Source organism: Biomphalaria glabrata, chromosome 10, assembly GCF_947242115.1.
Source record: "Biomphalaria glabrata chromosome 10, xgBioGlab47.1, whole genome shotgun sequence".
Classification (NCBI taxonomy): domain Eukaryota; kingdom Metazoa; phylum Mollusca; class Gastropoda; family Planorbidae; genus Biomphalaria; species Biomphalaria glabrata.
The window spans coordinates 36,534,109-36,560,500 of record NC_074720.1 but is presented as its reverse complement, the minus strand read 5'-3'; the positions used below and the strand labels follow the sequence as shown (position 1 = coordinate 36,560,500).

At 33.0% G+C, this 26,392-nt stretch overlaps 1 protein-coding gene across 12 annotated transcripts in view; it reads right to left on the bottom strand.

Annotated features, from left to right (window-relative positions):
- The window catches only part of LOC106072326 (ras and EF-hand domain-containing protein homolog), a 66,239-nt gene that overhangs the window by 5,956 nt on the left and 33,891 nt on the right, over positions 1–26,392 (bottom strand). For 2 of the 12 annotated variants that reach the window (XM_056043988.1, XM_056043989.1), the window contains exons 2-19: positions 22,428–23,764; positions 17,981–18,130; positions 16,970–17,060; positions 15,795–15,890; positions 14,566–14,759; positions 13,048–13,116; positions 11,621–11,723; positions 11,099–11,122; positions 9,107–9,198; positions 8,392–8,501; positions 7,587–7,726; positions 7,234–7,455; positions 6,825–6,966; positions 5,809–5,890; positions 4,370–4,484; positions 4,112–4,123; positions 1,304–1,423; positions 196–272 (exon numbers count right to left, since the gene is read on the bottom strand). In XM_056043988.1, the coding sequence (XP_055899963.1) occupies positions 196–272; positions 1,304–1,423; positions 4,112–4,123; positions 4,370–4,484; positions 5,809–5,890; positions 6,825–6,966; positions 7,234–7,455; positions 7,587–7,726; positions 8,392–8,501; positions 9,107–9,198; positions 11,099–11,122; positions 11,621–11,723; positions 13,048–13,116; positions 14,566–14,759; positions 15,795–15,890; positions 16,970–17,060; positions 17,981–18,130; positions 22,428–23,263 (2,675 nt within the window). In that variant the 5' untranslated portion in view covers positions 23,264–23,764. Of the gene's footprint in view, positions 1–195; positions 273–1,303; positions 1,424–4,111; positions 4,124–4,369; positions 4,485–5,808; positions 5,891–6,824; positions 6,967–7,233; positions 7,456–7,586; positions 7,727–8,391; positions 8,502–9,106; positions 9,199–11,098; positions 11,123–11,620; positions 11,724–13,047; positions 13,117–13,191; positions 13,261–14,565; positions 14,760–15,794; positions 15,891–16,969; positions 17,061–17,980; positions 18,131–22,427; positions 25,970–26,392 lie in introns of those variants that run through there. The other 10 variants (XM_056043986.1, XM_056043987.1, XM_056043990.1 and 7 more) reach the window with 10 other exon arrangements.

Genomic DNA, 26,392 nt, shown 5'->3' with positions numbered 1-26,392 from the left:
CACAAAATATTTTCAGAGACACAGTACCAGAAAGACAAAGAATAAATCAAAGACTCTATTGATTAAACCATGACAGAAAATTGGAAACATTAGTGACTTAACAGATGGTATAAGAGCCAAAAGGAATATTTCCTTTCTTTAGTCAAAGTAATTTACCTTTTAAAATGTTATCAAACTTAGTACATCTCTCCCTACCTGGTTAGCTCAATAACAGCTTCATGAATATTTGCTCCATCCTTAGCACTGGTCTCAATAAACAAAGCATCAATTTCCTGAGGACAGATCAGTCACCATTTTATAGTTAAGTAAGACAAGACAAATACAAGATTGTGTGTGAAATCAAAATAAATGAAAGACACTAAACCAGTGATTACAGTTACTATGTGTAGGCTACAAAGATTATACAATAACAATTTTTTCTTGAAGCAATATCAATTATTTCTAATCCAAACTCTTGTTTGTAGCCCCAGTAGTGCGATATAGTCAGCAAAGTTTAGTAGACCATCAACCAACCACCAAATTATTTTATATTCAGACCCTCTCCGGACAAATAGATTTAATCATTTCATAAAAGGTTTACATGGCTATAGGGCTTCTCATCTTAAAAATTAGATATGTTCATTAAAAAAATATGATACTTTTGTCCTATGCATATCCATCTGTTAATCTAGGCGTGCATGTTAAAAGAGACTTAAAAACTGCCATATCATTGGTTTTCCTGGTTGATTTAGGCAACATGTTCCATGCTGTAATGGCTATGAAGAACACTAGGGCTAGACGTAGTGTCAGCAGAAATGCTAAAACATTGAGGATAGTGCCTTGTTGATAAATGATTGATTTTTTAAATCTTTACAGGCAAATAGAAGATGTCCCTGAACACTAGCAGAAGGATGATTGTAAAGCTTCATAAAGAGGCCAACCTGTTGCACTGCAACAACTTAAGGGGTAATACACTTTCAGTTAAAAAATGTCAAAAAAACAAAAAGATTCTGGAAAAAAATGGGAATAATGTATATCTGAACAATGTGTCAAGATCCTGCTTCATCTTTGCATCAATTCCAGCTGCTGTGTCAGAATAGACCAAAGAATAACACAGATCTTTACCATTGAGATGTGTTTAAGACAAGAGTTTAGCTTAATCTCCTCTTCTTTTCCATTGACTTTGTAATAAGGTAAACCATGAACCTAACTACCTTTGGTATCCCATAATGTGATCAAAATTGGTTGATGTGCAAAATTATTTTTTTTACAAGGGCTTTTTTTTTCAAATTGATAGCTTGTAACAGCCTGAGACTCTACTTACCCGACTAAGTCTGACTCCATCATCATGTTTTACCACTCTCCTACCCTGGTGTTCTAGTTCAGGCCTAGCATCTATTTTATTGCCAACAAGCATGATGGGGATCTTCTTCAAAGCTCCTTCCTGGCGAACAAAGAAAAATAAATTATTTACTAATTTTACAGCAAAAGAAAAAACGTAATTATGAAACTAGTAGAACATTTTTCTAAATACAAAAAAAGAATGAATGTTCTAATTAGATATGATAAAAAAAATGAAATTAAAAATTCAATTGTATTTTTTTTGCCAGATTTATTGAAAGCTTTTTATAAAATATCAATATTGATTTAGATTGTAAATTTAATTTAACAAATGACATTGACCATAGAAAGATTATCAACACATTAGCAGTCAAAAATAGCAGTGTCAAAAACAAATGCTTGCTAAGACATTTTACTGAAGACAAATTGAAAAAAAACTCATAAGTTATGAAGAAGGAGTAAATTTTGATATTTTAGGCTATGTGTAAACTTGTGGGAAATAAAGTCAATCTATAGTTCCTAAATCACCTTCACCTATCCCTTAGTCTGTTGGACCATGGGGGCACCATACAAGAAATGTAAACTGTCTTTCTCCATTTCTATAAGGCTATTGAATAACATGAATTGCCTTTTTACAAAGCTTATATCAACTCACTTTGTCTGTCTGTCTGGTAAAAAGTTTGTAGGCCTAAATGTTATTTCTTCAACACCCAATTTAGGATCAAGCTAACATTTTCTAACATTTTTAACAATTCATTTTCAACTTTTACCTGACAACACAAGAATCAATAATAAAATTTAACCAATTAGTTAATTAACTAATGTTAATTAATTATTTTGTTTGGTATCTCAAACAAGGGAAAGAGATTGTACTTGACTGAAGTGGTGGTATAAGCTTAATTAGTCCCCTTTATAAGGTCCTTGCTTTAAAGTTATTTTGCAACAAACAATAGAATACTATGCAATCTTCTATTTTCATAGGCATCTCACTAGGAGAGTGGCTAGGATTCCACCACTTCCTAACTGATCCAGATAAATGATAGGATCATAGCCAATTGAGAAAGCTAAAAGCATGAAATATCATTCAACAAAAACAATTGGTAAAAATATTTCTAATCACATAGTTTTATTATTATTAGTCTAGAACTCTAGATCAATTGCAAAATTACACAACTGATTCGAAATAATTGGTACAATTACACTGTGTATAAGCTTTGTTTTTTTTTTAAAAGTATATTTTATGTTTTTCTCGTTCATATTGTTTTAAAAATGGTTTATGCATAAAATAGGCTAGTTTCAGTTTAAAAACAAAATATTACTTTTATGGAAGATCATAATGACAGTTGCTCTTTATTACATTGTTCTAATAATGATTCATAAGTATGTACACAGAATTTGTGTCCTTAATTTTTAAATACAAATTAATATGCTTTCGGAAGACTAGCTTTTAAACAATTCTCAGTGTTATTAGGCTGATCGTAAAATTGGACTATTAATAGCTCTTTTCATTTTGGAGAAAAAACAGAACAGTGGCTTTTTCCTGATAAGGGATTACTAAAAAATTATTTAAAAAATTGTTAACAGAAGAAAATGAAAATTAGGCAAAGAAAAAACAACAAAAATTAAAATTAGAATGAATAAAAAAATCAAAAAAACAATTAAACTTTTCATTTTTCAATTATGATTTCAGTAAACTATACTGATAAAAATTTTACAGACTAAAAACTAAAACATAAATGATAACAATCAAGTTGAAGATAAAAACTAGACAATTTTAAGCCCTTTTATTTTTTTGTGTTCAACTTGGCTAGTTCATTTCCTTTTCATATTTTCTTTTTCTATTACTTCCCAATCTCTATTACTTACTTTATTTTCTGCTTTTAGTTTTTCTAGTCTCTATTCTGTCATGTATTAATGTCTTAACAACACATTATCTGCCAGTCTCATATGTAAAACTCAAGAGGATGTCTTCATTCATACAAACAAAAAATCTATGCACTGCAAAGCTTTGCAATCAATTTACATGTACATATTTTTTTTCAGTAATGATCATGATGTAATTTTTGTTAATAATGGCACAAGTAATTAACCCATTTAGTTAATCGGAGATGGGAAGACAAGAGAAATAAAAAAAAAATATAAAGAGTATAATATACTGCTGTTAGTTATTAAAATGAGCAATTTAGTTATCTTTGATACATTTATTTATACAGGCTAAAGTAGACAATTACTACAGCTAACTATTATACGCTCAAGAAAAATATAAAGATTATACTACTGTTAGTTATTAGTACAATTTAAGCAATTTAGCTATCTTTAATACATTTATTTATATAGACTAAGGTAGACAATTACTACAGCTAATTGTTATAAGCTTGCACTGTATTAAAATGTTAGTCTATTAACCCAATAGCTACAATTCTATTTACACATTTAAAAAACCCCGCCTAACAAAAATAAAATTTGAAAACACATGTGTTGCAATTGTAAATTATAATATAGGAAAAAAATGAAACAATTTGTCAGTTTAGAAAAATAAATACTTTCAATACCTTAAAAAAAATAAACAAATTCCAGTTTACAATGTGACATCAACAATTTTTTTTCTTTTTTTTTTTTTTTTTATAAAAGAAATAAACTGCCATAAAAACCACATTCTATCACAATAGTAGTTATTGGGTTAAAAAAAGCTTTATAGACAAAAAATAAATTAGAAAAAGAACAGCTACAAGCCATTCTAGCAATTATTTTTGTTTTAAAGAGGCCCACTAGTTTTCTTAAATTTAAATACCTGACTATTGGTCTGTTTTACCAATGAAATAGAAAATTAAAATTAATTATAAAAATGTATTCACAAGTGATTTCACATTATTCAACAATGCATGTTTAAATCATATGCTTCTTACTCTCAGTAGTGTTTCACATATGATACAGATACAAATTTAAATGGTGACAATGAATCTTGCATTACAATACAGTTTGCTTCTGTTGTGTGCCTGCATAAATTATGTAACAAGAGAGAATACACTTATAGCTTAAGGAAACTGACCTCTATAGCATCTACCCAGTCTCTAAGGTTGAGAAAAGATCTTTCATAGGTGACATCATAAAGTAACAACACACCATCAGCTCGGCGAAAGTAAGTCCTTGCAACACTTCGAAATCTGTTAGACAAATTGATCCATACTCAAATTCAAAATGTATATTTTTAAGTTTTGCTAACAAAAAAAGAAAAAAAAATTAATTTAATTTGGTAATCGCTCTGAATTGCTGTTGTGATGGTCCTGGAATCAAACCCTGTAGGCTGCTATCCCCCGTCATTCTGCAAGAAGTTTAAGCTAGGTTGTTATAATCTTTAATTCTAAAGCAACATCCAAAACTTGTAAACAAAAAAAAATCACACTTTTAAATTTGAATATGTCAGTTTGCTTAGGGTTCATTGCCAAATCTTTCTAGAAGAAAAATAATGGGAACTATAAATTAAATATTTTTTTAATTTTACTTCATCTATTTTTCTAAATAAGGTTTTGTTTTCAATTTTATTTTAAAATAATTTTATATGCAGTTAAAAATAGATTAAAATAGATTTTAAAAAAAAAAAGTCCAAACATTTTAACTCTTTCTCTCCTAATTGATGATATCATCATTGATTTGACCTCATTAAATTAAAGTTTGATTATATAAACTTTACTTTATGCTATATAAAAAGAGCATGCATTTCCCTTTAATTCTATACCTAATAAAACACTTTCTGGTGACAAACAAAATAGTTGTTCAAGCTTAATCATAGCAGTGTAGAAAAATACTAATTAGCAAAATAAAGAACTCTGTTGGAACGTGGAAAATAATTACGGAGAGAAAGAGTTAGGTAAACAGAACAGAGATAGCACTCATATGAAGTTGTATAACTTGTCTACATTTTTAAATTAATTATAATGGATTTATAGATAATTCAAAAGCTATAGAAACCTGTGCATAGAATTCAAAATAAGAGCAGTGTACGGCTTCAAAACATTTATACTGAGCTTCATTTAGCATCAATCCAAGGGACATGACCCACTAAGTAATTTGGATTTATATTGCTTTATGCATTTGTCATACTTTGGACTCTAAGACAAGGCTTATTATTATTAAATATTGTATGTAAAAAAAGCAAAGTTTACCCTCCCCTTTAGGTCAGATGATGTAAAGATAACTTATTTGAGTTTAAAAGTTGACAAAGATGTCATGTGGCCAATAAAGAAAAATGTCAAATATCAAATTTACTTTCCCCAGCAAATGTCAGTTATCCATTTAAGATGAACCTTCTCTGACTTTTGAACTCAAAATATCCTAGTTACGAAACTAAGTGCTTTACAATGTCCAAAACTTTACTCTTTCTCTCCGTAATTATTTACCACATTCTAGTGGAATCAACGTTGGTATCATCAGTTAGGAGAGAAAGAGTTAAGATTGTGTGATAGGGTACAAGTAAAAATGTAAAATAACCTTTCTTGTCCTGCTGTGTCCCAGAGTTGCAAAGCTGTGGGCTGTCCATCTATATCCAACATTTTTGTTTGAAAGTCAACCCCTAGCCAAAGAGATATAAACTGATGTTACTTATTTAATTACATTTCATCTGGCTTCATAGATAGAAAATAGACTGTCTACTATATCTCAATACTACACCATCTCATGAAAAGTTATATTTTAAAAAAAGTTAAGAGAGCAAGTTTGGAAAGTATGAATTTTACTGCATGAGAAGTAACATACTGGTACCTAATAAATACAAACAATGGAGTTCACAATGAAATGATTTTATATTAACAATTAGACAATGAAGTATTAAATAGTAAAAATAAAAAACAACAACAACACTTAAATTAAATTTCACTTTAAAGAAGAGAATAATTTTGGTAGTAAAAAATGTTGGTTGTGTTTAGTTCGAGCTAAAATGAAATTAAAAAAGTATGTATGGTGTATGGGTGCATGTATGGGTGTGTGTATGGGTGTGTGTGTGTTGGAGGCATTATAAAATAGGTTGTTCTGATTCAAATCAAGAGTTTAAAATGGGAGTTCCAGAGAAAGAGAAGGGGGGAGAGAGAGAGAGAGAGAGAGGGCTGTTACTATTCAATGAAACAGAACAGACTAAAAAAAGAATGTTAGTGGGATAGTTAAAATGTGGGCCATTTAATCGGAGGAGCAAAAAAAAAAGGAAGAAGGAAGAGTTTCCAGTAAAACAACAACAACAATATATAGCCTGGGAACAAATCAACGAGCATAGGGTAATACTAGCGAGTTAATATAAATGTTGTAATAGTTTCTGCCATATTCTTCAGTTTCTGCTGTAGAAACAAAAAAAAACAAAAGAAAAACTCTGGCAAGGCAGAGAAGAGTTGGAGGAGCTCTGACTGTAACTATCTTTGCATCATCAAAGGCATAAGAAAGGCTACACTCAAAAAATGATGTCTATATGTTTACTGTATTTAACAGAAGAAAAAAAAAATTAAACCCAATTTACTAACCTAGAGTAGAACTGAGATTAGGGACAAATTTTCCTTTGCACAGCCTGACAATGAAGCTGGACTTGCCAACAGCAGCATCTCCAGCAAGAACAATCTTGTACATGCGTTCTGGCTCTTTGGATACCTTGGTTGGTGATGTGAACTGATCAATAGGATCACATGTTTTAGTATGGAATACAGGCATAGAGAAAATATTCTGTGCATTTAATACACATAAAAACATAGAATGGCCTTACAAAACACACAGCCCCATTAATGACCTAATGACATCATAACTACAATTGAAACGAGTTCAGAGCTAAGACCAAATCTGGTAAAATTTGAATGTTGTAAAAGCTTAAACTTAGCCCTTCAAAAACATAGGGCTAAAAGGTACATTTGAACAAATATTGAAAGAATAAATACTTACATCTTTAATTGGAACAGCAGGAAGTTGGCGCCGAGATGAGCCTCGACTAGACTTGGAGGACTGACTCAATATTGATTCGTCTCTGTTCAGGGATTTTTGGCTGCGGTTAGAACCCCTGCTGCCCACAGAGGGTGATCTTTTGTGGTCATTGGGCAAACGAAATGTTTCCAGACTGCCTGGCCTGGTCACTTCAGTATCAGACTCTTCATCATGGGAATCAGGCTGATGACATACAAAAAGAATTCACTTTTATGACAATGAAATATTTCATTTGTACAGTTTCAGACTTCAAAATTCTTAAATCAAATAAATATAACAAATAACTGGTTAAGATTTTCAGCACAAAAACCCACTTCTTCTTCTTGAACTCGCATGCCAGTTCGAAGCCTTTTGTGTCTGCGACTTCTTCTCATGTCACTCTGTACACTGACACTGTCAAGTTCTGTGTCGTCATTGACGTCATTCATGTCTCTCATTGTTGAATGTCCACTGTCTGCAATTAAAAACAATAACTGGAAATATTTAGGGTCTATTTTAGGCAATAATTTTCATGTCAAATAAGTGCTAATTAAGGATATATAGTGTCTATATGGAAACTTAAAAAAAAATTATTTTTAAGCACTACGACTCATTACTTTTGCATAACAATTTGAAAAGCTAGTTGATTCAAATATGTTTTTAAATGAAATAGTTTACCCTGTACAATTTTATTTAGTCCATAAATAACATTTTTTATGATTAAGAAATGAAAATCCAAATGTACATCTACTATATCATTAAATAAAATATTTATAGAAACAATCCTACAATGTTTAAAACAATGATTTTTAATACTGGACAAGTAGAATCCACTGTTCTAATATTTTAATGACAAATTATTTGCTTAATTTAATATTCTCTGATAACTTGAATGAAATTGATAATAAAAAAAAATCACAGTTAATTCTTGAAGTAGAAAAAAAAAGTAAAAAAAAATAGATGGGGGAAAAAAAAGAAAAGTGTTTTAATATATTATAAAATCACCACCAACATTTTTTATCCTCTTGATAACACACACGCACAAAAGACGACAACAAAATATTTGATAAGATATTGCTTCAGTAAAAAAACAATATGAATCAATAAATGCTAAAAAAATTCTAAGGGGAAATGAAATACCAGGAGAGAGTAAAACAGGATGGTCACCTAGATCCTCAGCAATGTTGTCATCCTCGCAGCTCTCACTCAGAAACCTTGGCATCATTCCGGACTCTAATAGGGGACGATTACTGAAGTGAAAGAAACAGAAATAAAAAATTAATCTGTATGTGTAACATTATTATTCAATTAAGTATTTACCAATATTTTGTATAGCAAATCTTTCATGCTGTAGCTTGCAGGAGTGGGCTTTGTTCCAATCTCAAATCCTATGGGGGAGAGGGCATCTGAGTGAACATTTCTGTGCTGCCTAGACATTAAGTAAACACAACTCAGTATGAGTTAGGATTTGAACTCAAGATCCCTTGATAGGAAGCCAAGTAATTTATGACACTCAGTCTCACATACCTGCATGCTTACATTAGATTTATGTAAACAACATTATATCATGGATCAGTTGTAAAGTGATTGGCTTCAAAAATATGAATTGAAATCCATGTGAAGGCTAAAAATGATATAATTTAGGAAGTGTCCGAGGACCCCTCTCATCCCAGCTCTAGTGGAGGTATCTTACATTAGCTGGGGACATTAAAAGTGGTTTACAAATGTTCTGGCCATATGGCACCATAGTTAACATTTGACTACAGAAACTTCTCCCACCTTGAAGGTCTCTAGGTGTAATAAAAAGTTTCACTTTCATACACAGATACAGTTTAAGTATTAATTGCCTCCTTACCCTGGATGAACCTCAACATAGTCACTCATGACAGAGCCTTTCCTTGGGAAATTAGGTGACAAACTTCTATTACTTTTAGCACTAGCTCCTGACTGTGGAGAAGATAAATGTGAACAAATATAATTAGTACTAAATGAACACCAAACAGCCAGTAAGCTTATGATCTAACACAATGAAACATTGCAAAAGAAATTGATATTGCTGATTGAAGTTAGTTGTATCACACTGATTTCTTTTTGTTCAAAAATTAACTAAAACTAAGAATCTCACTTAAAAAGCTTAACTATTATTCATTTTAAAAGAAGCAAATCCATATTTATTTAGACTCCGTAAATAGATAAAATCTTTATTTAAATGAATGGGTAATAGATTAATAAGGAAAATCTGCCATATTCAATATGAAGAATACAACACCTTAATGACATGGATCAGTTATTCAAAACTTAGGCCCAATATTATTTTTGTTATTGACACAATACTTTTATTCAATGCTACTTTTTGGGAAGCCAATAGTTTTTAATCAGTTATGTATCATCGAAGATCAAATGTGTATTAATCTTAGCAACATTAGTGCATCTATCTCTATAATATTTATAAATGTGAAATACATTTGAGAAATATCTAAATAAAACTCTAGTCTAGATAAGATAAAGAGCAAAGATTAATTAGTATAATAGAAATAAAATGTTAATTACTAAATGATAAATTAAGATTGTTCAAGAAACAAATATTGAGAGTAAATGTACAAGGTGATTAAAATGGAGCACAATGTTTTAACACTTTTACTATTTTATTTTTAACAAATGTGAAAAGAAAATTTAAATTTAATGATCTTAAAAAAAAAAATTAAAATAATGCACCAGTAATAGATATGGTAGCAGTTCAAATCTCCAATATAAGCATAACATTAATTCACCTCATTCAGAATCAGATGACCTTTACATCATCTGCCCTATAGACCACAAGGTCTGAAAGGGGAACTTTACTTTTTACTTTTAATTTGACTACATTTAAAAAATATTGATTATGAATAATGGAATGACCTTGACCTTAGCCAGGTAAGTGGTGAGTATGAGTTTAAAACCAGAAACTTTATTTTCCTTTTGGCTGAAGAATATTAACTTTTGCCAAACCAAAGACTTTGGTTTCTTCTTCTTCGTTCTCATTTGTCGGAGGGTTCAGATCAGACTTTGGTTTAATTTCAGGGATAACAAGAAAATATTTCTTTCCTCATTACATAGCAATTCAGTTTTTCTCATTTCATAAGAATTCTTAGACAAAATCAGTAAATATTAGTCCCAGAAAGCTAAAAGAAAAGTAGTAGGAGAAGCTGAAACATATATGGAATTATAAATGAAATCCTGAATTGTAAACCATTGTTACATCAATGTCTTGAATAATATTTAGTAAGGAACATGCATAGTGGGGTGTCAAAAGTTAAATACCAGGTACTCCACTTTTTAAAGATATCAAAAGTGACAATAATTTCAAAATAATCTCACAATACTAAGCAATTATTTAGTATAATTTTTTGAATTTTTAAACATTTTTATGCTAACGAAAAAGGCGAAATTTCATTTTAATTTTACAATAAATTACTTTAAAAACAAAAACTTTTCCATGTTGGCGATGAGTATTTTTGTAACATAGGTAGAGCCTATAATATTATTTTTTCATGTATGTTTTTTTAAAAAAAAAAAAGAAGCTTTCTATACTTTAAAAATCAAAATCTATTCCTTTAAAATGTATATGCACTTTAAATATTGTGAAGCATAGAGAAATTATTTCAGAGATATATTTATTAAAAACATATTGAAATTTAAAAATGAAAAAAAAAATATGTTCTATTTTTTTAGATTTATATTTTACAATAGATGTTTAAAGTAAAAATATTAACAATTCGAAATAAAGGAGAAAAAGAATAAAATGCAAAATATGCATAAGAAGTAAAGAAAATTGAAAAGTGAACCACAGCCCCAGCATGACACTTACTTTATACAATGCCCCCAGCTCAAACTATTTGTCATGAATATAAGAAAACAAACAAACTTATAGATATCTAGCACAACAAATTGAGATGGTTCTCAAAAAAAAAAAGTTCCATAACTTCTACCAACTAAAGGGCTATAACCAACCAAAAATAAAATGCAATATATTTCTCATCTACAGACAAATGTATGCAATGTGTTTAAAAACACTGGTTCTCATATTAATGAAACTGTGTTAATCAGCATTGCTGATGTTATTGCTTTTTAATAAATAGAAGACAAAGTTTATGATTTTAAATTAAAAACATATTTTTGCTGAAAATGATTAATAAACAACCATGATTGAGTAACATTTGTTTTTGTTTTGCAAAAACATTTAGTCCTAAACAATGATATTTAAATGATTTTTAAAAAAAAATGTAATACAAACAAAAAAAGACATCTAGCTGATCTACCAAGGGTTAAGAAACAGAATTTCACAAACTATTTCAGGTTTCTAACTTAGGTAATAAAGATTAACACTTACATCCGTTGAAGCTGTCCTCTTAAATCCAGGGGACCCATTTGGCACCGAGTCTAACATTTCTCTTAGATTATCATTGGTATCCAATAAAGTTTTGTTGGCTTCACTGGAAATGTAGAAAAAAGGAAGTTTAAAACATTTTTTCCTTGTGCAAAGAAAGATGTGGTGGTGGCTGAGGGATAAAGTGCTTGTCTTCCGAACCAGGTTCCTGTGTTTGAATCCTGGTAAAGACTGTGATTTTTACTTTTGGGATCTTTAGGGCGCCTCTGAGACCACCCAGCTCTAATGGGTACCTGACATTAGTTTAGGAAAAGTAAAGGTGGTTGGTCGTTGTGCTGGCCAAATGACATCCTCTTTAACCATGGGCCACAGAAACAGATGACCTTTAATCATCTGCCCCACAGATCACAAGGTTTGAAAGGGAAACTTTTCCTTTTTTTTCACTTGTGAATATATTAGTTGTTGTTTTTAGCATCTACATTTAATAGATAAGTTTAAACAATTATTTATAGTATATACATAAACAATAACACAAAGAAATGTTTTGTAAATAAGCAGGACAAGTGGAAATGAACAGCAAAAAGTCATTAATAAAACATTTTGAACTGAAACAAATTTTAGCTTTCATAAATCATAAAAATATTTAAAATGATCACAAAAGACCTTTACCAGAGTTTTACATGCATAAAAAAAACAGCAAAAAATGCTATGGTCATAAGACAATCCTCCTAACTCTTCAATAATCAAAGCTTTTTTTTTTTAACTTTGAACTTTAGATAAACATTTTAGCAAAACTGTTATTTTCAAACAACCTTTTCCTAAAAAAACTGAGTAATGAAAACTTATAATTTCAATCAATACTCTTACTAAAAAAAAATAATCTCTGCTTGCATTGTTTTAGTAATATCATTATTACATTAGGTTTATTATGCTTTAAATATTGAGTGAAAAAAACAACAACGTATTTCCATATTGTGCTATCTTTGATTGAGATAAAGTATTGAAGTAACTAAAATTAGACAACAAATAAAGATGATGAATATTATATAATCATCAAAATATACTGGTATTATTATAGCTGAAGAAGACTGTGAATTTGTAAAATACGATCTGAGTTCTTATTTCATTGCTACAATTTTATTTTTAACATCTTTATCAGTTCCCTTTTGTGGAATGTTGTTTTTGTTTTGAATTGAAAAATAAAAGTCTTTGTAATCACTACAAATTTCCATAAAGGAAATAAAGGAGTCTTAGTCTTAGTGTATATCAACTTAGTTTGTTGTTTGTTTTTTTGTTTGCTAAATAACAACTTCCTATAAGTCGTATGTAATGTTTTAACGCAAGCAAAATGTTTTCCAGCCATCACCAAGTATTGTATGTGTCTTAGAAATGAAGAAATAATATACAATCACACAACCCCAGGTACTCACTGTAACATCTGTAATTGTCTTCTTAACTTGTCCTGCTCATTTACATAATCCTCTATGGTTTTGGTCTCACTGCAAAGTATAAAGGGGTGGGAAAAAAAGATGAGTGTCTTGAGCATAAGCTAATAATGAACAAACCCAACTCACTAGAGCATCTGGAGCTGCCGTTTCAACTTCTCTGTCTCATTTAAGTAGTCTTCAAGCGTTTTACTACCACTGGAATTAACAACAATTAGTATGCACATCATTTCACACAAATATATAATAATATTAGCAGTGCGGGGAGGGGGCATTCCATTAAATACTTTCTTTAAATATTAAGTATTTTAAATCTATAATTGACTATCTCAATACCATTTTAAAAGTTGAATCCAGATATAAACTACAATGCATTGCAGCATTACACATTGAGTAGCTGAGAAAACATTGTTAAATAAAAACTGAAAATAATATGAAATCAACTTTGACTTTGAATAAATATTGTCAACAAGAAATCAATTTAGTAAAAATACAAGGGCTTAAAATGTAAATTTTTTGTAATTTTGTTGACCAGTATCTTTAATTTCCAGTAACACAGTGTATAGTAAATTTATATATTATTAGCAATATTATTTCAATGAACAGATAAAAAAAATGTAATAAAATGAAATATTAAATGTGTTTACTTACAACATAATTTTTTTAAAAAGTCACTTATTTAAAATATGGGCCTAGCTGGGCCCTATCATAAGAATAAATAACAGAAATGTAAATTTTTTTTAAAGCTATCACATCTATGTCGATAGATTATATTCAATCTCAACATAATTTCTGCCATTCGATATTAAAATGTGTAAAATCAACAATTTATTTTCAAATGTAGCCTAGTCTAAAATAGACTAAAAAGAAACAAGTATAATTGGGTTGTGGTGGCTGAGTGTTAAAGTGCTTGTCTTCTTAACCAAGAGGCCTTGGGTTTGAGTCTGGGATTTTGAATTTTGGGATTCTTATGAGGCTTCTAAATCCACCCAACTCTAATGGGTACCTGACATTTGTCTTGGAAAGTAAAGGCAGTTGGTCCTTGTGTTTGCTACATTAACCACCAGCCATAAAAATAGATGAAATTTATCTGCCATATAGATTGGAAGGTCTTATCTTATTTAATATAATACAGACGTTACTCCAAAAAAGAAGATGATTACATCCAACGTGTCATGAATTTAGTCATGTATATTAACCAATGACCTAAATTCTGCTAAGTCAGTGGTTTTCCTGACTAGCTCAGGCAACCCATTCCATGCTCTAATAGCACTAGGGAAGAAGGAGCATTTGTAAAAATTTGTCCTAGCATATGGAAAGAGGAATGAGCCTTTATCTTTGTGTCTTTCTATTTTATTAGATTAGGTCTGAAAGGGGTTGTTTACTTCTTTTTGTATATATATCTTGCTTAGTAGGCTAGAAGCTTAACAGAGCTAGCATTAATACTTTGTAATATATATAACACTTTAAAAAAAACGCCTGTATAAAAACTCAAGCACTCACATCTCAAGCTCATAGTTTTTCTCATCCAGTTGTTGTTTGACTGTGGTCATTTGACTCCTGATTAGTGCCAAATTAGTCTGTGCGTCTGTGAGTTCAGACTTCAGCATTCGGTTTTCAGAGCCAATTTCTTCCAATCTTTTCTTCAAGTTGAGTAAGTGTTCCTCCTGACCTTTGTCAAGTCTGTTTTCTCCTTCCTAATAGTCATATGCCATAAAACAATTAAATGCTTTTAAAAAAAAGAGTTATCTGAATACTAAATTCCCTCTAGAGGTTTAAAGAACTATTTTGAATGGGGAATAAAAATGAAATAATGCTAGGTCAAGTCTTTCAGAGTGTGAACCAAGTGATTTAGAATTTCTGGATTCATACGATGGTACACCCCATTCTAATGGGTACCTGACAATGGTTGAGGAAAAAAAAAGGTGGTTTGTCGTTGAACTGGCCACTTGACACCCTTTTTAATCATTAACGACAGAAACCGATAACCTTTACATCATTGCAAGGTCTGAAAGGGGTACTTAGTTCAGAGGAATAATTATACACTGCCTTAATTTCAAGAAGTGATTAAATTGTATTTAGTATTAGTGATAACACTAACATTTTGGCTGAACATTAAATTACGAAATGTGAATTTTCGGTTCAAGTTTCAGCACCAGATAGTGAGCTGCCAGATAAAACAGCTTATTTAATTTTTAAGTACCATGTCAATTGAATTATTTGTAAAGTGAAGCAACATAAAGTGAATTTTCAACGCATCTAAATTTTAATAGTCTCAAAATGTACAGGAATTCTTTAGAAAAAAAAAATATTCTATTACCAATAAGCTATTCAGTTTGCTTTTATTAACAAGAGAATTAAATAAGGCTAATTCATAGTTGTTATTTTTTGTTAGTGTGTTAAATTTAGGTGATTTGTTTCCATGCTTAAAGGGTACTTAAAAAAAAAGATATCTTATATGTTTTTATTCCAGCTTATGGAATTAAAAATTCTCTTTTATCTTGAGTTTTTTTTTTCTTCTTCATAATAATGAATTTTAGTGCTCTGGACAAAAAATGAACTTATTAATTTGACCTTTTAGGGGAAGTCAAACACTGCAATTAACTTTTATCAAATTTAATTATTATATACAATTTTCATTTTATTAAGTAGGCCAATCTTAAAATCCGATAACATAGAGATTTAAAATCATATTTAATAGATTTTTTAAAATGCCAATGATCTATTTTTACCCGTTGTAATTTTTTGAGATTCTGTTGGAGCATGATGATTTCTGCATCGAGTTGATTTCTTAGCTCTATTTTTTCTGATTCCAGCCTTTCTTTTTCCTAAAGATTGTTAGAAAAATGAAAGACTTTAAATGCTAGAAACAAACAAGCAGCAATTATTTAACTAATTTAAAAATGTTAAATATTTGTAAAAGGAATAATAATCTTTGAATAGAAAAAATAAAAACTTAAAGTTATTAATATTATAGACCTTTAAATGTTCATGAATTCATTTTTTTTTATCTAGATGATAAAAAAATTACTTTAAAATAAAAAATTATGAAATTTAAATTTATAACAAGAATAATATAAAAAATACTTTTTTGTTATAAACTAAGCTTATATTAAGCATATTTGGATCAATTATTTTGGATCAGTCATGTAATTAAATTTGTAATAGATTTGTAATAGATCTAGACTAACAATAATAAATCAGTGTGATTAGAAATATTTTTACCAATAGTTTTTGTTTTGCACAATTTCATACTTTTAGCTTTCTCAATTTGCTATGATCTTATCACTTGTCTGGACCAGTTGGTAAAAGGAGGGGGGGGGGGAGAGAAAGAATAAGTATCTATGTAAATGCTACCATGATAGCTTTTTAAATGTATTTATAAAAAAAAAGTTGATAGACCAGAAATCAAACTCGAAGGACCAAACCCTCAAGCTTCTTCAAGCCCACACTCTTAACACTGTGCCAGCAAAGCACTTATGAAAATAGATCGTTTTATAGTTATCTATTGTTAATTTCAAACTTTGAAGCAGCAACCTATTTCACAGTACAAAGTATATATAGGAACTAATTTGACATACACCACCACATCAGTCAAGTACAATTTCTTTCCCGTGTTTGACACCAAACAAAATAATTAATTAGCAATAGTTAATTAGCTAATTGGTCAAGTTTTAAAAAAAATTGATTCTAGTTTTGTCAGGTAAAAAGAAATAATTGTGCAAAGTTTCTGCCTGTTCCAATAAATATTTGCACAAACTTTTTACCAGACAGAAAGACAGACAAAGTGAGTTGATATTATAAAATTTGTAGAAAAAAAGAAGTAAAATTTAATTTGTAATCTTTCATGAGTAATTAGCATTTATCAATCACTGTCAAAATTTGAACAAATTGTATACCAACATACCTGTTTCCTGACCCTTTCCTCAATGCTCTGAACTTGTTGTTCCATTTCCTCTTCAAGTCTCCGCAAATGTTTATCATGTTCATCTTTTTCTCTAAGAAAAAAAAAACAACAACATTTGCTGAACATACATTAAACATTTACAATAGTGATCTGTAAAGAATGTGAAAGTCAAAGACTTAGTATTGTAGTGTTAAGTAACATAATTTTGTAGGTGACAATAGGAATACCAATCCAAAAGAGTTGAGATTGAATCATCTTGGATGTTAGCATTTTAAAATTCTTTTTTAAATTCAGACTACAGTCTGTTTAATAAGCAGTATGAAAGTATTTTAAATATATATTTGCTCTTAATTCTAAGAAATGACTTAATGACAAAAATAAAGGTCTTGATCCTGTAGAGGCAGATCTACAATTCAGAGTATAGGTATAAAGCCAAAGGGCACAAGAGAAATGGTCCTCCAGTCCTCCATAGTCTGTAGTGCCACAGTGCTTACAAAATTTCACAAGTTTTTGACTACCCAGTCTGATAACAACATATTGAAATATAATTTACAGAGTGCATTAAAATTCAAACTAATTAATGTCCTATTTGATACAGAATTTTATATTTTATGCATGTATAGTTATATTATAGGGGGTAAGGTGGCTGAGTGGTAAAGCACTTGGTAAACTAAAGGATCCCTGGTTCAAATTTTGGTGAAGACTGTGCAAAATTTTAATTTCAGGATCTTCAGGGCGCCTCTGAGTGGGCCTACACCCAGCTCTAATTGATACCTGACAATAGTTGGGGAAAAGTAAAGGTGGTTGGTCGTTGTGGTGGCAAAATAAAACCCTCGTTAACTGTGGGCCACTGAAATAGATCAGATTTACATCATTTGCCATAGAGACCGCAATACGCTTGGTCAACGGGAAGAGCAGAACTTTACTTCTTTTTTTGTTAGTTAGACTAAAGACCAAATACAGCACAACAAACATGCAGAGTACATTTGGATTATAGATCTAGATGTATACCTTCTGTATGTTTTCTCAAGTCTTTCATTTTCCAGCTGATACTGCCGCACATCATTAATAACATTCAGTAAAATACTTTCAAATTGTGAAACAAGTTCTGGTTTATCTACACTGTGGAGGTTCTGGTAAAGTTCACAAACTTGCTCTTGACTGAAAGAAAGTAGAAGAAAATGTTATAGGCCTAAAATTGTTATTTCGTTAACATTTAAATCTAGATCTAAATCTAGACTTCTAGACTAGATGAGTTTTACAGGCTCTCCCAATGTAGAACTACATCTATCATCTAGATATACAGAATCTAGATTTAGTCTCTAGACAGCAGAGTAGAAACTTTTCATTTTGCAGAAATTGCATAGATTCTACAATAATAATACAAACTGTGCCTACAGGCATGATTATGGGACTTAGCTCCTCTCTACACTTATAAGTTTAACTAAATCTAGTTATATAGGGCCTAAATCTACAGATGTTGTCTGTAGCCCGGTGTAGGAAGTAGGAAAGCGTTATTGTTGGGAGCCTCCCACTCCAGGATGGCTGCCTGGTCGTGGGGTTTGCGCGCTGGACTGTCGTTCGGATTTATCGACGGTCGAGGGTTCAAACCCTGCCCGCTCCCATCCCCCGTCGTCCTGCGGGAGGTTTGGACTAGGAAGTAAACTATCTTCAACTCTGAAGGAACATCCGAAATATGTAAAACATTTTACAAAACAACAAAACCGAAATAACAGCGCTATAAAGATAAACTCGAGCGCCATTTAGACCGCACTGACAGAGAGGACAGTAGCTGGAAGCGGTTAGCCTCTGAAAAGATAAGTTGGAGAGCTCTCACGAAGTTCACTAACACGTATAAAAAAGGACATTTTTCTGAGTAATCGTAGGAGCCTACTAGATCTAGATATAGATTAATTTTATTATAAAGTGGATGAACAATAGTAGCTAGATCTTCACAATTTGATCTACCACTTAATGTCATGTCAGTGATTTGTAACTTGAGTTGAGTCTACGTGAAATAGAGTGGGGAAAAAAATGTTTAACGAAATAAAAAAATGCCAAGAACGATAGTGAATTAGGCTATGTAAATTAACTTTTTTTTTCTATTCATTTAGTTAAGGCCAGTAGCGCTTTTCAATCATGAGTTTGACGAATAAATCGTTCCGCCTGCCTACACAAATGTATACCAAGCAGTGGCTCTCTCAAACCTACTATATGGATCAGAGGACGTGTGCTATACAAAAAAGCAACTAATCGAAGACTTCCTGAACGCTTTCACCAAGGATGTCTGTGATCCATCATGGGCATACGTTACCCGCGTACGTTGGCAAGAGTGCACTCAAAATAACGATGTAGGCCCTACTTGCGAATGCCGGTATGGACAGTATAGATCTCGAGGGATAGCTTATAGTTCGACAACAACGCTGGGCAGGGCACAAATCCTTTATGGGGGTGACCGTATGCCAAAGGAAGTTCTTTTTGATGAGCTCAAAGGTGGTTGGGGTAACTGTGGTGACTCCAGAAAACGCTTTAGAGACAAACTTAGACGCAAGCTTCCTTAAACAGACATGGAGGAGAGCACCTGGCATCAGGCGGCTTCCGAACGAGGCAGCTGGAGATTTGTTACAAAGGCCGCGGGATACACAATTGAGACCAAAAAGAAATCTACAACTGAGGACAGAAGTAGACGGCGGAAAGAGAACCTAAACTGACCACAGACAACGGTTATGTCTGCGCTGGGTGAATCAAAATATGTAGGTCGCAGCTGGGACTGCGTAGCCAAAGGAAATACTGCACTCCTCTTTATAACCTTCGGACTCGAATACAAGCCTTATATATATACATATATATATAGTACCCACGAAGGCCAGTTCCGATTGAAGACAATGAAATCATTGATAGTTGCGAAACGAATTAAAACATAAATCGATAGTTTCAAATTTTTGAATCTCTTTAGTGCATCTGTACAGAATGTGAATGAACTTACAAGTGAAGTATTATAAAAATAAATCATACAATTTTATTTTCCAGCGAATCATGGAGAAGACTGGGGTGTTAAATTTCTGTATCTTTAGGGCATCTCTAAAGGCTCATTCCTCTTTTAGTTTAATAGTTGTTATTATTCAGTTGATCTTTCAGTGTGGCGTCCTTGACATTGCTTAATTTGTCCATTTATTTCAAAATCCATATTGGACAATTTAAAAAAAGAAATTAATTAAAAGAAACAAAAAGCTTTGTTACCACTTTCCTCTTTATGTCAACAACAAAAAAAGGTTAGCGAATCCATTGCTTAAGTTTATCGTCATACATTTGAGTAGCTAACAATTTAAAATATGCTTGAATCAGCTGTTGACCATATGTTCAATCTACCAACACAGATGTAAAAAAAAAAACAATAAGAGAACCACTGCTGACACCAGCCAAGCGAGACACCTGTGTCATAAACGCCATACATTTTCGTTAAAAACTTCGTTCCGGATTTCGGATAGGCACTAACAAGATTCAATTAAAACCTACCTACAACATAAACGTAAACAATGAACCTTTAATAAAAGCACAATAGATTGCCTATAATTTGTTTATCGCTGTAGGCCTATCTCGTATGCACAATTTTTGTTCCAGTATTTAAGTTCATTACCCAGAGGCTCTCAAACTGATAAACCGTTACACCACACTGGGGAAGAATGATGCAAAGGAAAATCTTTGTCTACTGAAGAAACATACAATAATCTTCCAAGGTCTATTTTCACTGACTCGCAAAGATGCTTCCATACTCTCACCCACCTTCAGCCCAATCGGGTGACGTTTCGACAAGTTTTTATTGTATTTTGTAAATTGTGTTTTTCTCACAAAAGGGCTTTGATTTAGAATTTCATTATTGTAAACTATTTTTATAACAAGAAAATCAAATATATGTTTAAAGAGAGCCTTGAAGAGCAGACGCTAAATCACCACATTACACCAGTGGTTCTCAAACTGTGGTACGTGGACCCCCCCCCCAGGGGTCCCCGACACGATCGTAGAGGGTCCGCAGAAAGATGAATATTGTATACAATTGAAATAACTTCTTTGATAAAAGCCACCTTATACGATCGAATAATTTTACGAATACCGATTTCGCCTCTCACTTATATGTATGTCTGTTAAGTACCATTATATGACGACCTAAACCAAAGATTTGAAGACATTCTTCACTTGGATATTACCGACTGAGAATTGAACCGAGTATACAAACGCAGATATGAATCCATATTAATACAGGAGCAGCTTATTGAAGTATCCACAAACGAAGAACCTAAAATCAATGTTTGAGCAAGGAGACTCCAAATTCTGGTGACAAAAACCGATTCCAATTTTATATCTTGCATTATCAGTCATTGCACGCCCGTATAAGACATTGGCCCCAAAACACCCCAATAGAAAGAAAACTCTATGGAGAGCTCCCTGATTTGGAAACCACTGCGCAGTTCATCTCATATATTGGTCTAGTCATATGAACACTCCGGCATAACAATGAGAACGATGAAAAAGAAGAAGAAGTCATTGCACAGAAGTTGTTGACTGGGTTCCAGCCTCTTGTTTGGTACAATGTGGATTCATTGCCGCAATGAACCTCATCACAAATAAAAGAAACCGACTAGAAATTAGTGCTTGTAGGGATTAGCGGTTGCTACTCAAAGTCATCGAGCTAGACATCAAATATATTCATACAATCACATCAACCTCGTCCAAATCATTCATTTTTTTTTTAATTTTATTATAAATAAATGTTATAATTTTTACACTATAACTAGATTTTTTTCAGTTTTTTTTTTTTTACATTTGTCTGTGAGCCACTTTTACCGAAAATGGGAATTAGGAGAAATAACGTGTTCAAAATGTGTACCAGACAAAGTGAGTTGATAGGCCTATGAGATTTGTAAAAAAATTTAGTGTAAAGAAAGTATTAACTGATACATTCTAACTATCTTTCATCTACCAGCTACCCATATCTTTTTTCACTCTCTATATCTCGTTAATTTTACTGATTGCAACCCCATAAATTTCATAAAACATATTTGAGTAAGCACACACAATAAGCTTTTCCTTTCGCAGATAAAAACTGCTGTCAGGGAGGTAGTTCTTGGTTTGAACGTAAGTTGGTTTCTAAATAAGAATATGTAAGCAGCTTATGCTTCAGTGTAGGCCTACAGTAAAATCTTCCATTGAACGTAATCTGGTTTCTAAATAAGCATATGACATATGATATGTAAGCAGCTTTGTTCTTCAGTGTAGGCCTACAGTAAAAACACTATCATAATATTAAAAGACATAGAACAGTTTTTCTTTTCTGATTTACATACAATTTTAAATTTGAATGCATTATTAATTTACAGCTATTTGCATGATAACCCCACTTAAAAAAGAATGTAAATTCTAAAATAAAAGGTGAATGACTATAGAACAAAATATCACAGACCTGTACGGGGATAAAAGACCTATTTCTGCTACTGGGGTCTCTGCTCGACCACTTTCCGGGACCAGGTTTTGTCTTCTGACAGGTGTTCTGCTAGGGCTTTCACGTTTGTTTTGAGTGTCCGCCCACCCATTGTCACTGCTCATGGAAAAATCTTCCTCGCTTCCCGATTGGTCAGATTTGGTCAATCTTCCTTGTCGCCCGCTCGGCGATATGGAATCTCTGGCCAGAGAGGAGCCGACTCTGGCAGTCAGACTCCCGCTCCTGACCATCCCGTCTGACGGGCTGTTTTTGATTGGAGAGAGGCTGTCCAGCTCGCTGTCCTCCCCCATGCCGTCCGACATGCTTGTCTCGCTGCTCAGTTCTCTGTTGGCATCGGTTATGCAGCGTCTGCTGCGCCGCGCGCCAAGAGTTCGCGGTCTACGCAAAGGTTTGTTACCAAGCGGGCTTAGAGAGTTCGTGGGATTCCGGCTGGGGAAGTCTGTGCCATTGGACTCAGAAAAGAGCATCTCTTCCCCGCCATATTTGTCCGTCGTACTGTAATCCACCACGTGAATACTGTGGTTGTGTTGCTGCCAATTGTGGTTCATCTTCGCCTCCTTCGCTGTGGGAGACGCTGCGGACGGCTTATTGTAGTGCTTCAGGAGGTCATCCAAGGTAATCAGTTCATCTCCATCAGTGTCCAAGGCCTCAAAGATAGCCCCAAGCTCCTCTTTGGTCATCGTCAAATCAGCAAACAGTTCTGAGAACCTCGATTTCGTTATGAGGTTCTCATCTGCTTCAAGCTTAAAATAGCTTCGTATGGCAGACATATCATCTACTGTAAACATATCAGCCATCTTGGTGTGTTTATTTTAAATTTATACAATCCTTCTTAAAACTGAAACCAGCTTTCTATCACAGTAAGCTTATGATAAAAAAAAATATCGATTAGCATAATGCAGTGTGAATCACAACCTCCTTAAGCTATAGGCGTCCTGTTGGACTACACACGAGAGAAATAGACGTCCTGTTAAACTACAGACGTCCAGTTAAGCTATAGACGTCCTGTTGAGCTATAGGCGTTCAGTTAGTCACAAAGCACTTCTTGTGTATCAAAATATTTCCTTTTAATTAATACAACACAGTTTCATGTTATCTCAACATTTTTAGGTCATTGTAAATTTAAAGTTGCTCAAGGAACTTAGTCACTATGCGCATTGTTTAATCTAATTCAAGTCTACCCGTAGCTCTATATCTTCTGTTGTAACGTGAACGGAAGGAAGACACATAGCATTGGAACATTAACTCAGGAGAAGTTTGAGAGCTCTTTGTCTGTTCATAGAACTACTTTTAACGAGCTAAGGAAAACAAAATACTTCAATCATTTCGGTTTTAAAAAAAATATCGTTAGAATTTAAACAGGAAGAGATCCAAAGTAAAAGGCAAATCTCAAAGTCTGATTTTGTAATTATTATTGAAAATAACCTTATCACCACAAAACTATTCATCCTTCAGTTAAAGAAAAAATTCCAATATAAACTATACTGGGCACTCAAACAGCAATAAATGTAGGCTGATATTTACGTGTAGTTATGCATATTACACAACAACTGTGAAGTTTCTTATAAGATTAAATTTAATACTAATTTGTTATATAAAAGGTATTTGAAATAATTTTGCCTAATATCGATCTCTAAGAAAACTGTGAGCACTTTTTAAAAAAAGCCAAAATAAGAAAAAAACAAACCAATATTGAGACTTAATATCATATTTCACAAGTTTAACCTTACTCAGTACGCCAAACACTGAAACCAAATGAGAATTTCCGATATCGAGATGGTTTTGGTCATGATCCATTTCAAGAAAGAAGAGAAAGAATAATCAGCCCACAGAAAGCCAATAATTTTAATCCTTCCCTGACGCAGCCCAAGCACACAATACAAACTCCTAATGTTGGAAAGCTTTCAGTTCTCCAGTTACACAAACTGTAGAGATCTATATGCTCGCAAGGGGAGAGTACTTCAAACGGAAAATGCCGAAGAATAACAACATATTGCTAACGATTATTTCCCTCCCGCTTTTAATATTCGAAAATAAAATTACTTCAAGTTGAGACACTATGTAAAAATATGACGTTTTTGATGACGTCATTATCGATTTTTGTTTTGGTTTACCTTAGTTAATACAATAGTAAAAGGAGTGAATTATCCAGAAGAGGGAAACTAAAGGAAATGACAGACAGAAGCAAGTTTACCAATCTCAGCCGGCCATTCGGAGTGAGCCGACAGCTGGAAAAGAAATGTTCAATACAGCATTCCTTCCCAACCCCTCCCCGGCCACTTTTCCACCGACATTTTTTATTTATACTTTTTTTCTTTCTTTAAAATGTGGTTGACAGGTTATGTTGAGGGGATCTGGTGTGTGTATTGTGTATGTTCTAGAGAATTTCGTCAAAGGATGCAGCTTAAAAGTGAACGTTGGGTTGAGAAATCGCGTGGGAGGCTCTATTTTTGAAAAGTTAAACTTCTAATATACAACCACCTCAAAACAAATAGGGTCGAGTGGTATGCGCTCTGGACTGTCATCTAAAATGGTCCCGGGTTCAAACACTAACCGCGTCACCCCATCTGTCCTGTGGAAGTTTTGCGCTAGGATGTAATAATCTTCAATTGTAAAAGAAAATGCGAAACATTTAAAACAAAATGGCGAAATCAAACGGAAACTGTATGTAGCCTAAAACGAAACAAACACATTTTAGACTTTTGGATCTATCCAAAGTTTCACGAGACGTCATAGATCCACCAGATCTGATTGTACTCCGTTACGCCGTCTACTGCCAAGTAACAAGTTACAAGCTTCACCAAAACTCGAACCATAGACCCTCTGCCCGACACCTACGTGCTCTACCATAAAGCCAAAGCAACGGCCGAATATGGAATGCCCATCACAGAGCCACGCATCACTGACCTATTTACTCTCGCACCTCATCCAGTAAAAAAAAATATGAAATGCTGCCTGACCGTGTGACATATGTTTCGGCTGTCATAACAATGGTTCGAACCCTGTACGCCGTCATCCACTGCCAATAAGCATGAGTTTTAGGGCTAGGACTTAGTAATCTTTATTTCCGAAGACACGTCTGAAACTTATAAATCAAACAATTAAATGCCCTTGAAGTTAAGTCAATGAAAAATACTTTTAAACAAATAAACGAAACGAAACGGCTGAGAGAGTTGGAGGGGGGTGGTGTGTGGAGAAAGAGCTCGCCGAGATTAAAACGGCTGGTTTATTGTTTCATAATCTGCCTACAATAACAAAAGGAAATTTAGACATATGAGTTGGCAACAACCGCCTACTTAATTCCCAAGCTGCCACATTAGCTCTTGCACAATCGGCATTATTTACTTTGTCACTTGCCATTGAAGAAAGAACTACACTTATTGGGGAACTACAGAGAATAGTGAACTACAGAGAATAGTGAACTACAGAGAATAGTGAACTACAGAGAATAGTGAACTACAGAGAATAGTGAATTAGGCCTACAGAGAATAGTGAAGTCTTTTTTTCTTTTTTTTTTTCACATAGAGCTATTGTACACCATGGGCGTAGCCAGGATTTTTTCTGGATTGGGGGGGGGGGGTTTGGGGAGGATCCACCCCGCCAATAAATATGTGTGTGTGTGTGTGTGCGTACATTGTAGACTCCCCGCCCTTTCCAATGAGGGGGCCTGGGGGAGCGCTGTGAGATTCTTAGTGGGTTCGGGGCGAAGCCCCGCAGCCAAGCACTATTTCCGGTATTGAAAGCCAACAAAGTGCATATTCTGAGGTATCTACAGTGCATTATCCTGCTATTAAAACTTTTTATTTCAAAAACCAAATCTGCTAATCTTTCTTATTTAGATCCTTCCGCGCCGTTCGGCGCCTTGGGCGGCAAGCAGCTTCCACAAAAATCTGTCACTGGCAATGTCTGAAACCTCTTCCCACCTG